The sequence below is a fragment of the Leuciscus leuciscus genome (genome assembly GCF_965113295.1).
Source record: "Leuciscus leuciscus genome assembly, chromosome: 1".
Classification (NCBI taxonomy): domain Eukaryota; kingdom Metazoa; phylum Chordata; class Actinopteri; order Cypriniformes; family Leuciscidae; genus Leuciscus; species Leuciscus leuciscus.
The window spans coordinates 67,234,409-67,250,461 of NC_138725.1; the positions used below are offsets into that span (position 1 = coordinate 67,234,409).

The 16,053-nt window shown below is 37.1% G+C and overlaps 2 protein-coding genes and 1 long non-coding RNA gene across 3 annotated transcripts in view; 1 reads left to right on the top strand and 2 right to left on the bottom strand.

The window, feature by feature from the left end:
* Positions 1-2,897: 2,897 nt before the first annotated feature.
* On the bottom strand, positions 2,898-5,688 carry LOC309481349 (dynein regulatory complex subunit 3-like). Its single transcript, XM_082146250.1, has 3 exons — positions 5,033-5,688; positions 4,807-4,938; positions 2,898-4,700 (listed from the first exon to the last, which is right to left on the bottom strand). Exons 1-3 carry the CDS (start codon positions 5,192-5,194, stop codon positions 4,518-4,520), a joined length of 477 nt encoding a protein of 158 aa, XP_082002376.1. The 5' UTR covers positions 5,195-5,688; the 3' UTR covers positions 2,898-4,517.
* A 248-nt stretch (positions 5,689-5,936) lies between these two features.
* LOC309481376 (dynein regulatory complex subunit 3-like) lies at positions 5,937-14,296 on the bottom strand. Its single transcript, XM_082146285.1, has 4 exons — positions 14,200-14,296; positions 13,930-14,025; positions 9,565-9,654; positions 5,937-7,396 (listed from the first exon to the last, which is right to left on the bottom strand). Exons 2-4 carry the CDS (start codon positions 13,936-13,938, stop codon positions 7,265-7,267), a joined length of 231 nt encoding a protein of 76 aa, XP_082002411.1. The 5' UTR covers positions 13,939-14,025; positions 14,200-14,296; the 3' UTR covers positions 5,937-7,264.
* The window catches only part of LOC309481406, a 29,832-nt gene continuing 26,174 nt past the window's right edge, over positions 12,396-16,053 (top strand). The window contains exons 1-2 of the long non-coding RNA XR_014200006.1: positions 12,396-12,578; positions 12,799-15,289. This is a non-coding gene — a long non-coding RNA (uncharacterized lncRNA). The remainder of the gene's footprint in view (positions 12,579-12,798; positions 15,290-16,053) is intronic.

Consider the following 16,053-nt stretch of genomic DNA (forward strand, 5'->3'; position numbering starts at 1 on the left):
GGTGGTGGTTTTCCCTGTTGGGAAGAGGTAAAATTTGTCATTTTTACTGTTGATAACCAGGTGGCACCATTAACCCTTTAGATAGGCCTGTGCAAAAAAAGCTTGGTTTCTGGCTTTTACATGGAGTTATATGGAGTATAATAGCATATTTGTGTGTGTGTGTGTGTGTGTGTGTGTGTGTGTGTTTGTGTGTGTGTTTGTGTGTGTGTCTGAGAGAGAGAATGAGAACTCACCTTGATGCGTCTGAGAAAATCAAAATATGCACCTCAGTTTTCAGAACTACATGGAGTAAACAAAAACAAAGTAAGTGTATTTATGCATATGCTGCCTTTTGATGGTGAGAAATGCAGACTAAACCAAACAAGTGGATTTAAACACTTGCATGCAAGCCTGCTGGTCATTTGATGGTGAGAAGAGCAGCAAGCAACATGACAAAGGGCTTGACTTGTAGTGAAGTTTTAGAGATGATTATGCAGCCTGACCCTCCAGCGAGCTGCAGGATGTATCGTATTCTCCCTCTGACACCACAGACTCAGGAGAGTCAGATCTTGATTTGGATGATGGCACCCTCATCATCCTCTCTAGCTTCCACTGAAGGCGAGGAGGATTCGGAGGATCCTGGATCTGGGCGGAGTGGGAGAAACGACAAAGTGAGGTTTTCCACCAACGCGGAGACAACTCCCTTTCTTCAGCCTGCCAACTCCCGTTGACTCCAGGGCCGACGTGCTATGCCATCGCAAGGGTCCAGAATATGGATTCTGTGTTCAATCTGTTTTTTACGGAGTAAAAATAGGAGGGGAAGGCGATGATCCCACAGGCAACGTGTGGACTCCCCTCTGGACCTGTAGATGCCGGCCAAAATCAGTAGCCCCATGTAGGCACGGAGATCTGTGGAGTCCACCCCGGTCCAGTTTCTCATTGTGCGGCGCCCACGGAGGTTGGTCATGCTGACAATGAGGTCAATCATCTCCTCCGTAAAAAACAGATTGAACACAGAATCCATGTTCTGGACCCTTGCGATGGTATAGCACGTCGGCCCTGGAGTCAACGGGAGTTGGCAGGCTGAAGAAAGGGAGTTGTCTCCGCGTTGGTGGAAAACCTCACTTTGTCGTTTCTCCCACTCCACCCAGATCCAGGATCCTCCGAATCCTCCTCGCCTTCAGTGGAAGCTAGAGAGGATGATGAGGGTGCCATCATCCAAATCAGGATCTGACTCTCCTGAGTCTGTTGTGTCAGAGGGAGAAGACGATACATCCTGCAGCTCGCTGGAGGGGTCAGGCTGCATAATCATCTCTAAAACTTCACTACAAGTCAAGCCCTTTGTCATGTTGCTTGCTGCTCTTCTCACCATCAAATGACCAGCAGGCTTGCATGCAAGTGTTTAAATCCACTTGTTTTGTTTAGTCTGCATTTCTCACCATCAAAAGGCAGCAGATGCATAAATACACTTACTTTGTTTTTGTTTACTCCATGTAGTTCTGAAAACTGAGGTGCATATTTTGATTTTCTCAGACGCATCAAGGTGAGTTCTCATACTCTCTCTCTCACACACACACACACACACACACACACACACACACACACACACACACACACACACACAAATATGCTATTATACTCCATATAACTCCATGTAAAAGCCAGAAACTAAGCTTTTTTTGCACAGGCCTATCTAAAGGGTTAATGGTGCCACCTGGTTATCAACAGTAAAAATGACTAATTTTACCTCTTCCCAACAGGGAAAACCACCAACAATCAAAAATGCATGATTATATGGTGTCATGGCTTTGCAATCAAAAAATGTGGTTATAATGGAAGTCAATGGGGCAAAAACAGCCACAAACAGTAAATGAGGGAGAAAAAGTTAAAATCTGATGCTACACAAAAACGAACAATGCATCAAAACCAATGTTGTTTCTAATCTTTGACATGTCCAAGACTGTGATAAAAGGTAAAAAAAAATCCAGTCCAAATTCACATTTTATATTGAAAATAAGTAATTTTGTGTGTTTTTTTCCCCAAATCAGTGACATCATTTATGAATTTGGCAATTAAAGAGTTAAAATCCTGAATTAAAAAAAAAAAAAATTGTAGTTTTGATAAGGACTGAGGTTGATTAATAGATTTATGCAAAAAAAATTGAAAAAAAGATTTATCTGATACATTTTTACAGCAGTTTAAAGTAGTGGCTGTTTTCAACCACGAACATAACGAAAGGGTAGTGAATTTGAACAATGCACAAGGGTTAAGAGTGATATTGATTGAATATGTATGTCGGCCTTAAAAAATGACACAAATAATGCTTAATTTCACCTTAAAAGTTGGTATTTTGCATATATATATACATAAAAAAGTCAGTGAGCCTCCATTATATCTTTGCTCTGACCCTTGACTATCGATCTAGAAACTTAATTTCCTCATCTTGATTGCCTACTTACAAAAAAACTAGGGGAAAATGGTCCAACGACTGAGCAAGATAGGCAATTTGGCGGCCATTTTGATATGCAAATTAGAAGGTCAAAAACTGACAATTTCGCTTGGGTACCAGTTTTTTTGGACTCAGCACCCTTGAAATATGTAAGGTAGGCCGATTCCCGACTTGTACCCATAAATGCTCCTCACTTCTTATAGAAGGCCATTTTTCTGAAATCCGTCTAGTCTATATAGCAATGAATAAAACCGCATTTGTCCATCTTAAAAATATATCTAAATTACGTCATATGCTCTCATTGACAAATGCAGAACCAATAGTTCATGCGTTCATGACATCAAGGCTAGATTATGGGTGATTGCCCTGCATGCTTAATAAACAAATTACAGCTGGTCCAAAACGCAGCAGCTCGAGTTCTTACCAGAACCAGGAAGTATGACCATATTAGCCCAGTTTTGTCAACAATGCACTGGCTCCCTATTAAACATTGTATACATTTTTAAATATTGCTGATTACTTACAAAGCACTAAATGGTTTAGCTCCGCAGTACTTGAGCGAGCTCTTAACGCATTATAGTCCTTCACGTCTATTGCGATCTCAAAATTCCGGCCAGTTGATAATACCTAGAATATCAAAATCAACTGCTGGCGGTAGATCCTTTTCCTATTTAGCACCAAAACTTTGGAACAGTCTTCCTAACATTGTCGGGGAAGCAGACACACTCTGTCAGTTCAAAGCTAGACTAAAAACACATCTCTTTGACCTAGCATACACATAAAACATTATAGACTTTATAATTCAATGTTAGGCTGCATAGATTAGGTCAGCCGGAACCGGGAACACTTCCCATAAATCCTGATGTACTCGTTACATCATAAGAAGAATGGCGTCTATGCTAATATTAGTTTCTCTGTTTATCCCGAGGTTTACCGCAGTCTGCCGTATCCAGGTTGTATCCAGATCTGATGAAGGACCTGCACCTGGACGCGACAACAGCGCAGTCCTGAAATGTCAACTAGGCTCTTCCCTGTGAAGGCCTCCCTCCCCTCCCTTTACCTCTCTACAGATAAAGCGTTGTCAGGATAATTCTGGTTTGCGTGGCTACGTGGAAGCGATACAAATTCTGTATTATTAATTTTAAGGCCAGACAAGTAGTATGTTGAGGGTTGATTTGTAGGGAAGGACTACACATATATTCAAATGCACATACCTACAGACTGAACTCGTAATACGCATGTGCACGTCATTGGCGTTCTCACTGGTTCGCGTTTTTGAAGTTTGTACTTGAAGTGATGTGAGCTTCAAGAAGCTCGGTGTTAGCTTCAAATGCCGCTCCCCGTCTGTGAAACATGCGGGGTTCCCCTGCATGTGTCTGACAGACACACACTATGTGCTGCCTGTCTCGGTCTCGAGCACGCCGAGGCAGCGCTTACTAAAAGCGGTGTTCTTAGATGTTGCCATGTCCTCCAGCTCATCCTTTACAAAACTAATGTAGTTTAGGATCTCTGAGATGCGCTTGCGATTCCTCTCCACCTGATAATTGCGTATCTATTAACACAAACAAAAAGGATTTATATTTTTATTTAATAACAAAAGGTCGTTCTGATCCTGGACAGCTGCATGGTAGGCTACAACGTAATATAATATAATATAATATAATATAATATAATATAATATAATAATATTGTTAAGGAGTTCACAGGAGGTGTGTTCATATAAGTACCGATTTCAGCAGATCGCTCTTCCAGCTGTTGACCCGTGCCAGTAGCTCATCCTCCCTGTCATCAATCTTCTGCAGGTGGGTGTCGTGAGAAGCACTGACTGCATCGGTCACTGTGTCTTTATCTACCAAGAGCTACAGGGCAGCATAGGAAATGAGGACGAAGGATCAGTCAATACTAAAAATAAGTGTCTGGCATGTAGTTACGATGGCTTTTGACTTCTTAATTATTCATAATTGTACACAAATTAAGTGATCATGAAGACAGTTTTCCACTGACCGTTGCCAGATCATCCGGTATTTCCTCCTCTAGCTCGCTATTGACCACCTTCTCCAGTGTTGCCAAGGCAATCACAAGCTGTTGTTCATGGTGCTGGTTCTCCAGGTCTCGACACCGTGCGAATGTGTGTCAGAGTTAAAGAAGCCTTACCCATAAAATAAAAGTATTTTTGATTTGCTTTGTTGGATAAAGGATATATTCCTTGCACATATTGAATGAACTCTTCAACCATGTCTGAGATGTTCCTCTCAAAGTCTTGGAAGATGTCCTTAAAAACAAAACAAAAAAAAGCATATTTGTGAAACATCCATTCGTTTAGGTGATATGCTCCGTAATTAATATTACAATAACAATATAGGTATTTTTATTCTGACCTCCAGTTGGTCCACCAGTGGCAGTTCAATACTCATGAGAGTGTCAGAGAACTGGTCAGCCTGTTCATGGCAGGAAGTGATGTAAGCTTCAAGAAGATCGGCATCTGCGATCTGTTGCATTTCCACAATCTTCTGCAATAGAACAGAATTTAATTTTTGAGCGTTTTGATGTGTTCAACTGGTCAGAAACAGGTTGTCTTGTGTGACTGAGGGAGAAGAAACCAACCTGTCTCCTGAAGTTTTCAAAGTCAACTGCTATTTCCACTGCTTCCTGCCGATTGTCAGTCACTGCCTCATGGGAACCGGTAGAAAAGGCTTCCACCTCAGCCGTTCTCTTAGCAAGCTGAGCAAAACCCTCATCAACTATCTGCACACATAGAGCTTCCATTTTGCTCTTATACGTAAATGGATTGTCAAGGTAAATTGATTATTTTGAGTCCTTTTTAACAGCTGTTCCCTCATCTGCACTCTTAAAGAGGCCATTTTACAGTCTTGTTGTTGCTTTTGGGCTCTACTAGAATAGGTTTTCATGCTTGAATGTTAAAAAAACAAAACAAATTTTAAACACATTTGACATTGTTTCAGCACCTCTCTTCCCAGTCTGTCAGCAACACACTGGGATGTGTTTCCCGAACAACGACATAACTCGCTGTTTAACTACCAGAGTACGATGCATTGTTAAAGAAATCAACTAGATCAGTGGTTCTCAACTCCAGTCCTCGGGACCCGCTGCTCTGCACATTTTGTATGTCTCCCTTATTTAACACACCTGAATCAGATCATCAGCTCGTTAGGAGAGACTCCATGAACTGATTTGAGTGTGTCAGATAAGAGAGACATACAAAATGTGCAGAGCAGCGGGTCCCGAGGACTGGAGTTGAGAACCACTGAACTAGATCGTCACGACAGTTTCCCTGAAACTGTACTGTCGCAAATTTGTCGTTCAACCACGTTTTTAATGATGTCACGCACATGAAGTAATAAATACTTTTAATGAATCCGTTTGAGACTGAATCAATGCTAGATTTAAATTACGGACATGGCATCTGAGGAAAAATTTTTCTCAGTTATTTTGCTTTATTTCCAGATTTAATCATAGGCTCCTTCTCACTCTTCAAAAACGACGCTTTGACAAACTAAAAGACGTAAATTACATTTGTGTTTATTCGAAATAAAAGATAAGAGATTGTACTGAATGTCAGTTTGCTTATTTTGCTCCAGATAAGGATAAGTCCACATTATATTTTAACAAAAAACTCTGCTTCTAACCACAGGTCGAGAGCTGTCGATCCGACCACACAAGTTTGCGATGCTGTTAGCGAATGTTTGTTGGAACTATAGTTTTGGGAAACACAGAATCATTGAACTATGCTGATAACGACGGAACTTGCGAACATAGTTGGGCGTAATTCATTAATAACTGTATTTTAATAACTTTTCCCTTGGAAAAGTAAAGTAAGGGATTACTCTTAATTTCTTTGTAATTCAATTACAATTACTTCTGATGTAATTGCATTCAACACTGTATAGGCTGTACAACAATTCTATATAAAACAATAGTGGATTTAACATCAATTTTATGTTAAAATGTATGTTTTTATTATGTAACCCTCTCTCTTTACACACTTTGTCAGTTCAAGAATAATGTATGCAATTCTATAATGTTTATTTGACATAATTAAAAGAAAAGTTTCTTGTCTATCCTTGTATTGGTCAACTGGTTAAAGTTGATGGGATTTATAAAGTAATTAGTAATAAGTATTCCCATACTTTTTAGAGAGAGAGTAATAAGTGTAATTAGGATCTAATAATTAATTACTTTTTTAGAGTGACTTACCCAACACTGCTAATTATGCTTTTGGGAAATGCACCCCTGTTTAGTTCCTGTCTCAATGAACTCCTAACTTCTAAAAAGCACAATGTGCTCTGATTGGTCAGCTGAATCAATGTGTCGTGATTGGTCAACTGCTTCGAGCGCGTTTGGGAAATGTGCCGCCCCTTACCATAACCATGAGTTTCAACGCACTACTAACAAACTCAACTAGGCCTCGCCCCTTTATATTGCGTATGTCTTGGGCGGGAAATATTGTGACGTGTTTGTTCCCGGGCGAAAACTCAAGACTAACTCAAGAATAACTCCCTTTGGAATGACTTTGTGCTTTGTAACTTTGCAGACGTTTTTCATGCTCAAACAGCAATATTACACACTAATGGAGTTGACAATGTAAAAAAAGCATAATAGTTTTTTTTTTTTTTTTTTTTGTGATGCCATAGAAGAACCATTTTTCATTCCCCAAACAACCTTTCAGGAAACAGTTCTTAAAAGAACCCTTTTTTATCTGAAAAAAAAATCTAATCTAAAGAAAAGAAAAGCTCCATGAATGCCAAAAAAGAACCCTATGTTTAAGAGTGTATTATAATGTATTGCTTTCATTTGTGGTTTGATTTGTATATTTTGCTATTCATAATAAGGATATGTTTCCAGCAGTGTGTCAATTCCGGGGAGGAGAGCCAGTTTCTCTGCATCAGGATCCTCAGCAAACATGCTGTCGAAAAGTTGAGGTCCATTTAAGTATTCCACAAATGCGTCCTGTGAAAGAAGGAAGCAATATTTATTCACTACTGTCAAGAAGAGTATATATTAAGTTTGTATGTCCAGTAGAAAGAAGATTTTAATACAGTGCAGCGTTTCAAACACTGTAGTGTAAATCTGACTTATTAAACCTCGAGCATTTAAGATCAGCGTTCTTGTACTTGAATGAGATGGATGGCATGGTGATGTTGGTTACCTTGTGTTGTTGAAGCTCCTCGTTCCTGGTTTTATGAGCCTCAATTGCCTCCTGCTCCAGGAGCTCATTGTACAGCACCCTTTTCACGCTTTATATGTAGGCACAAAAAATATGAATTATGAACAGAACATTAGGACAAATGTTAGCAATCCCTCACTTGTGAAAAAGAAGCATGTTTAAATGTATTGAATGTGCACTTGTATGTGTAATTCGAATCTCATACATTTTACAAAACTCTACTTGCAGATAATATAACATGAATGCACTTAATGAGAGTTCACTTTCATTAATGTTTCTTAAGTAAACTTTTAAAAAGTGCACTTTGCAATAATGTAAAATGAAAACTTAAAAGTACATTTTAAAACATTTTATTGGTCATTCTTTAAATAACGTACACTTATTTTGATGTGTTGACTAACATTTTAAAGCTCTTGTAAAGTACTTGATTATAATTTAAACTGAAGTGTGTTATTCAATATGACATTTTAAAGTTAATATATTTTAAATGTACTAAATTGCAAATTCATCATTAAGTTTGTCATTACAAATATATTTAAATGCGTTTTTCAATAGAAATTACATTAAAGTATATTTTAATTTACACTCTTAAAAATAAAGGTTCTTTATTGGCAAATTTGGCATCGATCATTCCATGATGAAACTTTAACATCCACGCAACCTTTCCATTCCACAAAAGGTTCTTTATAGTGGAAAAAGGTTCTTTAGATTTTAAAATGTTCTGTAAACTATAAGAAAAAAGAATGGTTATTTTAAGAGCTGATCACTTACAGGTTCTCGCTGCAAAAACCCAAAACTTTATTGTTAATGCTCGGCAGTTTATTCGGCAGTAAACCTGAACCATATTTAAAAGAAAATAGAAGTAATTATGAAATTGCATAAAGATCTATGCCTGGTTTCACAGACAGGGTTTAGATTAAGCCAGGATTAGGCCTTTCTCCAACCACATACTCAAAAACAGAACAAAAGATGACGAGGGACAATCAGTTCATTGGCAGAAGATTAAATGGTTCCGCTACATGAAAGATGAACCAAAAACAATCTTCTTCAAGTATGATTTCACCGCCCCAACCTTCCGAAAACTGACGGTGGCACAACAGGCAACAAGAGGCACCAGAACCACACACCCCAGCTCATTGTATGAAAATCCTCCAGGGATCAGTGCCTTAAAGAAAAAAGACCTACTCACCCTGTGCACCAATGGGAGTATTCCTCACTGTTATGCAGAGTTCTATAACACTCTGACAGTGGGCAGTGAGTGAACTTTTTAGTTCAACTAAAGTGAACTAAAAAGTGAAATGTGTAATAAACAAGAGAAATTAAACTGTTTGACATGAATGTGAACTCATAAATGAGAATTGAAATTAAACGGTTAGAAATGAAATGTTAAACAGTTTGAAATGATGAAATTAAATGACTATGTATACAGTATTTTAAATAAAATGAAAAGTTATGAAGTTAGAGTGTTTTTAACCAATGTTTTGACCAATCATTTCAGCATTATCAGCAGATACGCCCTATTTTTCTTTAGAAGAATTGGAAATGTTTGGTGCCAAAAAGGCGTATTTGATGTTTTTGCCATATTTTCAAGATTTTGCAAGGTTTTAGAATATGTTCATCGTGTTAATATTCCATAATATGTTCACTTAAGAACTTACTCATATAAGTATGTATGTGGTTGCAATTTGTGGTTGAAGGTTAATAAATACAGTTGATTGAAGTGTGGTCAAAATTTTGTTTTGGCTCTCCTGTAAAGTTTGTCAAATGCCACTTACGCCCCTCTGGTTCCAAGCCCTCGATATATTAAGTTTGTATGTCCAGTAGAAAGAAGATTTTAATACAGTGCAGCGTTTCAAAAACTGTAGTGTAAATCTGACTTATTAAACCTCGAGCATTTAAGATCAGCGTTCTTGTACTTGAATGAGATGGATGGCATGGTGATGTTGGTTACCTTGTGTTGTTGAAGCTCCTTGTTCCTGATCTTCTTAACCTCAATTGACTCCTGCTCCAGGAGCTCATTGTATACAGCACCCTTTTCAAGCTTTATATGTAGGCACAAAAAATATGAATTATGAACAGAACATCAGGACAAATGTTAGCAAGCCCTCACTTGTGAAAAAGAAGCATGTTTAAATGTATTGAATGTGCACTTGAATGTGTAATTCGAATCTCATACATTTTACAAAACTCTACTTGCAGATAATATAACATGAATGCACTTAATGAGAGTTCACTTTCATTAATGTTTCTTAAGTAAACTTTTAAAAGTGCACTTTGCAATAATGTAAAATGAAAACTTAAAAGTACATTTTAAAACATTTTATTGGTCATTCTTTAAATAACGTACACTTATTTTGATGTGTTGACTAACATTTTAAAGCTCATGTAAAGTACTTGATTATAATTTAAACTGAAGTGTGTTATTCAATATGACATTTTAAAGTTAATATATTTTAAATGTACTAAATAGCAACTTCATCATTACAAATATATTTAAATGCGTTTTTCAATAGAAATTACATTAAAGTATATTTTAATTTACACTCTTAAAAATAAAGGTTCTTTATTGGCAAATTTGGCATCGATCATTACATGATGAAACTTTAACATCCACGCAACCTTTCCATTCCACAAAAGGTTCTTTATAGTGGAAAAAGGTTCTTTAGATTTTAAAATGTTCTGTAAACTATAAGAAAAAAGAATGGTTATTTTTAAGAGCTGATCACTTACAGGTTCTCGCTGCAAAAACCCAAAACTTTATTTTAATGAGTGTTAATGCTCGGCAGTTTATTCGGCAGTAAACCTGAACCATATTTAAAAGAAAATAGAAGTAATTATGAAATTGCATAAAGATCTATGCCTGGTTTCACAGACAGGGTTTAGATTAAGCCAGGATTAGGCCTTTCTCCAACCACATACTCAAAAACAGAACAAAAGATGACGAGGGACAATCAGTTCATTGGCAGAAGATTAAATGGTTCCGCTACATGAAAGATGAACCAAAAACAATCTTCTTCAAGTATGATTTCACCGCCCCAACCTTCCGAAAACTGACGGTGGCACAACAGGCAACAAGAGGCACCAGAACCACACACCCCAGCTCATTGTATGAAAATCCTCCAGGGATCAGTGCCTTAAAGAAAAAAGACCTACTCACCCTGTGCACCAATGGGAGTATTCCTCACTGTTATGCAGAGTTCTATAACACTCTGACAGTGGGCAGTGAGTGAACTTTTTAGTTCAACTAAAGTGAACTAAAAAGTGAAATGTGTAATAAACAAGAGAAATTAAACTGTTTGACATGAATGTGAACTCATAAATGAGAATTGAAATTAAACGGTTAGAAATGAAATGTTAAACAGTTTGAAATGATGAAATTAAATGACTATGTATACAGTATTTTAAATAAAATGAAAAGTTATGAAGTTAGAGTGTTTTTAACCAATGTTTTGACCAATCATTTCAGCATTATCAGCAGATACGCCCTATTTTTCTTTAGAAGAATTGGAAATGTTTGGTGCCAAAAAGGCGTATTTGATGTTTTTGCCATATTTTCAAGATTTTGCAAGGTTTTAGAATATGTTCATCGTGTTAATATTCCATAATATGTTCACTTAAGAACTTACTCATATAAGTATGTATGTGGTTGCAATTTGTGGTTGAAGGTTAATAAATACAGTTGATTGAAGTGTGGTCAAAATTTTGTTTTGGCTCTCCTGTAAAGTTTGTCAAATGCCACTTACGCCCCTCTGGTTCCAAGCCCTCGATATATTAAGTTTGTATGTCCAGTAGAAAGAAGATTTTAATACAGTGCAGCGTTTCAAAAACTGTAGTGTAAATCTGACTTATTAAACCTCGAGCATTTAAGATCAGCGTTCTTGTACTTGAATGAGATGGATGGCATGGTGATGTTGGTTACCTTGTGTAGTTGATGCTTCTTTTTTCTGATCTCTCTAGCCTCATTTGCCTTCTGCTTCTGGAGCTCATTGTGTTGCACTTCTTCTACAGCATCCTGAATCTTTGCAACGGCAGTTTCACGCTTTATATGTAGGCGCAAAAAATATGAATTATGAACAGAACATCAGGACAAATGTTAGCAATCCCTCACTTGTGAAAAAGAAGCATGTTTAAATGTATTGAATGTGCACTTGTATGTGTAATTCGAATCTCATACATTTTACAAAACTCTACTTGCAGATAATATAACATGAATGCACTTAATGAGAGTTCACTTTCATTAATGTTTCTTAAGTAAACTTTTAAAAAGTGCACTTTGCAATAATGTAAAATGAAAACTTAAAAGTACATTTTAAAACATTTTATTGGTCATTCTTTAAATAACGTACACTTATTTTGATGTGTTGACTAACATTTTAAAGCTCATGTAAAGTACTTGATTATAATTTAAACTGAAGTGTGTTATTCAATATGACATTTTAAAGTTAATATATTTTAAATGTACTAAATTGCAACTTCATCATTAAGTTTGTCATTACAAATATATTTAAATGCGTTTTTCAATAGAAATTACATTAAAGTATATTTTAATTTACACTTAAAAATAAAGGTTCTTTATTGGCAAATTTGGCATCGATCATTACATGATTAAACTGTAACGTCCACGCAACCTTTCCATTCCACAAAAGGTTCTTTATAGTGGAAAAAGGTTCTTTAGATTTTAAAATGTTCTGTAAACTATAAGAAAAAAGAATGGTTATTTTAAGAGCTGATCACTTACAGGTTCTCGCTGCAAAAACCCATGTGTTGTTCTATATGAACATTCTGCATTTATTTGATATAAAAGTTGTAGTAAAGTGACCCCTTCTGTTCAAAGTTGGGTATTGCATATAATATTGTTAAAGTCTTTATATGATGACATCACAAATGTGAGCCCAGCAGCAAAGAAGAGCATGCGGTCATGGCTACTATTGCTCCTTTATTTAAGTTGTTTTGAAGGCACTTTCGGTATGTAGATGTTGCTACATTATAATTCCTATGCGTATTTAATTGTCATATCTTATATCCCAGATGTAAATTTAGTTTTCTTTGTTTCGTGAATGCACAATCTGTTTCTGTTATAGTTGATGCTAACTATATGCAATGTAAAATCCTTTGTTGTGCTTATGCAAACATGTAATCGACTCTGTACATTTAGGATTCTGTATTTTGTATTTTTTTTTTACAGTTTTACGTTATTCCTTGGACAGCAGTAAACCTTGGAAACAATCCATGTGTCTGTAGTCTTTGGGAGGCGTTATCTGACTGCATACTCAAGCAAGGCGTTTGAGATAAAGGGCAGAACAGTAAAACGAAAATCTTCAGTGACCAACTTCTAGTTTCTAACTCCACGGCGGGGAGCAAGCTAGCCCATAAGGTGATCTTCCTCCTACGATGTCTAAATCAAGCTCCAAGTCTGGATCAAGGAGGCAAGCATCTAATGCATCATGTTCATCACGGCGCTCACGAGGCTCATCGGCCGTAACCACAGCTGCCGCAATGGCTAGAGCAGAGGCTGAAGCGGCTAAAGCGGAAATAGCGTTTGCTAAGAAAGAAAGTGAACTTAAAATACAACAAGCACAGCTTGAGGCATCACTAGAGACTTTAAGGCTGCAAAAAAGAGATTTGAAAATGTTCTGTAAACTATAAGAAAAAATAATGGTTATTTTTAAGAGCTGATCACTTACAGGTTCTCGCTGCAAAAACCCAAAACTTTATTTTAATGAGTGTTAATGCTCGGCAGTTTATTCGGCAGTAAACCTGAACCATATTTAAAAGAAAATAGAAGTAATTATGAAATTGCATAAAGATCTATGCCTGGTTTCACAGACAGGGTTTAGATTAAGCCAGGATTAGGCCTTAGTTCCATTAGGGCATTTAAGTAGCTTTTATAAACGTTCCTTAAAAATAAAAAATAAAACATTACTGGTGTGCATCTTGAGACAAAACAATGGCACTGACATATTTTAAGATATATCAGTGCAAGTTGCTTTCAGTTAAAAAAGCTCAAACATGCATTTTAGTCTGGGACTAGCTTAAACCTTGTCTGTGAAATTAGGCAATAAGTCAGAAAAGTTCAGCTAATTTCATTTATTATAGATTTGAATTTTAAATTTAAATTGCTATTAAGTGTCAGAAAACATTACATTCAGTTTGCACTTAACTATTTTATTACAAAGTAAAATATTTCCATAATAGCTCCTCTTTTTAAAAGTGTGCCAGTGCACTCTTTCACAAGTGGTCAGCTGAAAAACGAAGCCAATCCTTCTGGGATTCCACATTTTCTAAAATTGTATCATCTAAAATATAGTTGGCTTACATTATCCATTTGATCAATGCTTTTGTTTCCAATAAAGAAGGTGTGCAGGTTCTGCAGTTTCACAAGAGAGTCCGACAATATTATTGAATGACAGATCTGAGGAATATAAGAATTCTGGCTTAGTATTTGGAGATAACGTTACTCCGGATATGATTTTGATATCAGTCAGACAGTCAAAAACAATCAATCAATCAATCAGTCAAAACACTGTATCAGTCACCTATTTCAAATGTTATTACTAAAAGCTCGTTCATTTGACAACAGACTTACCTGGAAATATATCGCTGAAGTGCTGGTATGATGGACGCAAACACTGTTGCTCAGCAACCACAGACCACCGCCATGACGTCATCAACTTCTTGAGAGCTCTAAAGAAATTAAAATACATTTTAGTAATAATACTCAGTCATATAACGTTTGTGATATTCTTCCGAGTATTTAATTTGTAAGATTCTTCATGAAATGGAAAATCTAAGGAAATTTTGGCAATTTAGAAGAAATATATTCCACGTGTACTAAAATGCCTCCGCTATTTCTAAACAAAATTTCGAAAAGCAAACATGTCCATAAATTCATGTTTTTATAACGGACAGCCAAAGAGTATAGAAGTACCAAATGTATAGATGGGTTTCCAATTACCCATTATCCTCTGCGGCGCGCCGCCATATTGTGTGTCAAAGCTGTCATGCTCATGTTTACCCATAGTATTTACCGCCTTTTCATTTACCCAAGTATTTTTGACTCTTTTGTGTTGAGATAACGATGACAACTTCCTCCAAACCTGGCGACAAGGTGAAGGTTATTTACAGGGACACATTAGACGATGTTTGCAAGGCAAGATATGATGAGAAATTGAGTTATATCGATGGAAAGGATCCTTACACAATGTCGAAAGAGGACTGGTCATGTAATCCTGCGGCGTAACGTTACCCCGATATTCAGGAAATGGACATTGCCAAGTATCTCATCCACACCGTTAGTGCGTACACTTTTGACGAATTCGGAGGAAGAAAGTCTCTGGAAGCATACAATTATTTTGTAAGTGGATGGGTACAATATATAAAGCATGCTGCCATCGGAGAAAGGTGTGTTTTGACAATTTTTTACACTCTATGGTTTTGACCGCCCGAGTGCGCCATTCTCAACGTACCACAGACCCTTTTCTGGTGCCCTGGTTGATAGCGGAGAAGAGTGGCATCGTGATTTGTGGACATTGTACATGCATGGCCGGATTGGGTGAGGTGTGTTCCCATGTTTCGGCCCTTTTATTTGCCATTGAAGCAACACTGTGAAGCTGAGAAACAGCAAAACAGTTACACAGGAGAAATCCTATTGGCTACTTCCATCAGCTATCAAAAAGGTAATATTTTTTTTTTGTAAGTGTTTTAAATCCGTGTGTTATTCGTTCAATCAAATTACAATTTCTAAACAAACAAAATTAGCCAGAAGAAACGTAATTTCCAAGATGCTAGCTCACATTGTCACATTGCAGGGTTCCTGACTGCGACCATTTTTGGAGAATGTGCGAGTTAAAATGTTATGTGGTCGCATTTGTGCGAGTGCATGGTCATGTACTACTCAGTTAAATTCCTGCATTGAACTTGTTTTAGCGCCCGCCAAAGTCTTATTTGATCGGTGAGTAATGTAGATGAACTGCTGCACTCGTGACAGGGCGCATGTTTAACTGAAAGAACGAGCAGAAAGAGAGAGAGAGCCGGTGAAGCAGTCGATTCTGTTTCCTTGCGGAATTCCTGTTCCCCCTCAACGAGCTGTGTCTGCTGACAGCGCATGCGTCAAAGGCTCAAAGCCTTAATAAACCTTAATAAATCAAAGCCTTAATAAACATTACATTGAAATCGGTAATAACGTTTTAAATTTGAAAATAAATAATCTGGATTGAATTGACAGATGGGGAAAAACTCGCTTCTAATACATTTTTTTTTTTAAACTCAATTTCGGGAAAAAATACAATCCTTTTTTAACCTTTTGGCTTCCCGTACATCCAGTTGAGTTGTGCTTCTTGCTCGTATCAGAGTATTCAGTTCTGATGGTACGTAAGGTAACTCGGCAACTACGCATGATTTGTTGTATGATTGCGTAAAGGGAACAGGAATTCCGGTTGGG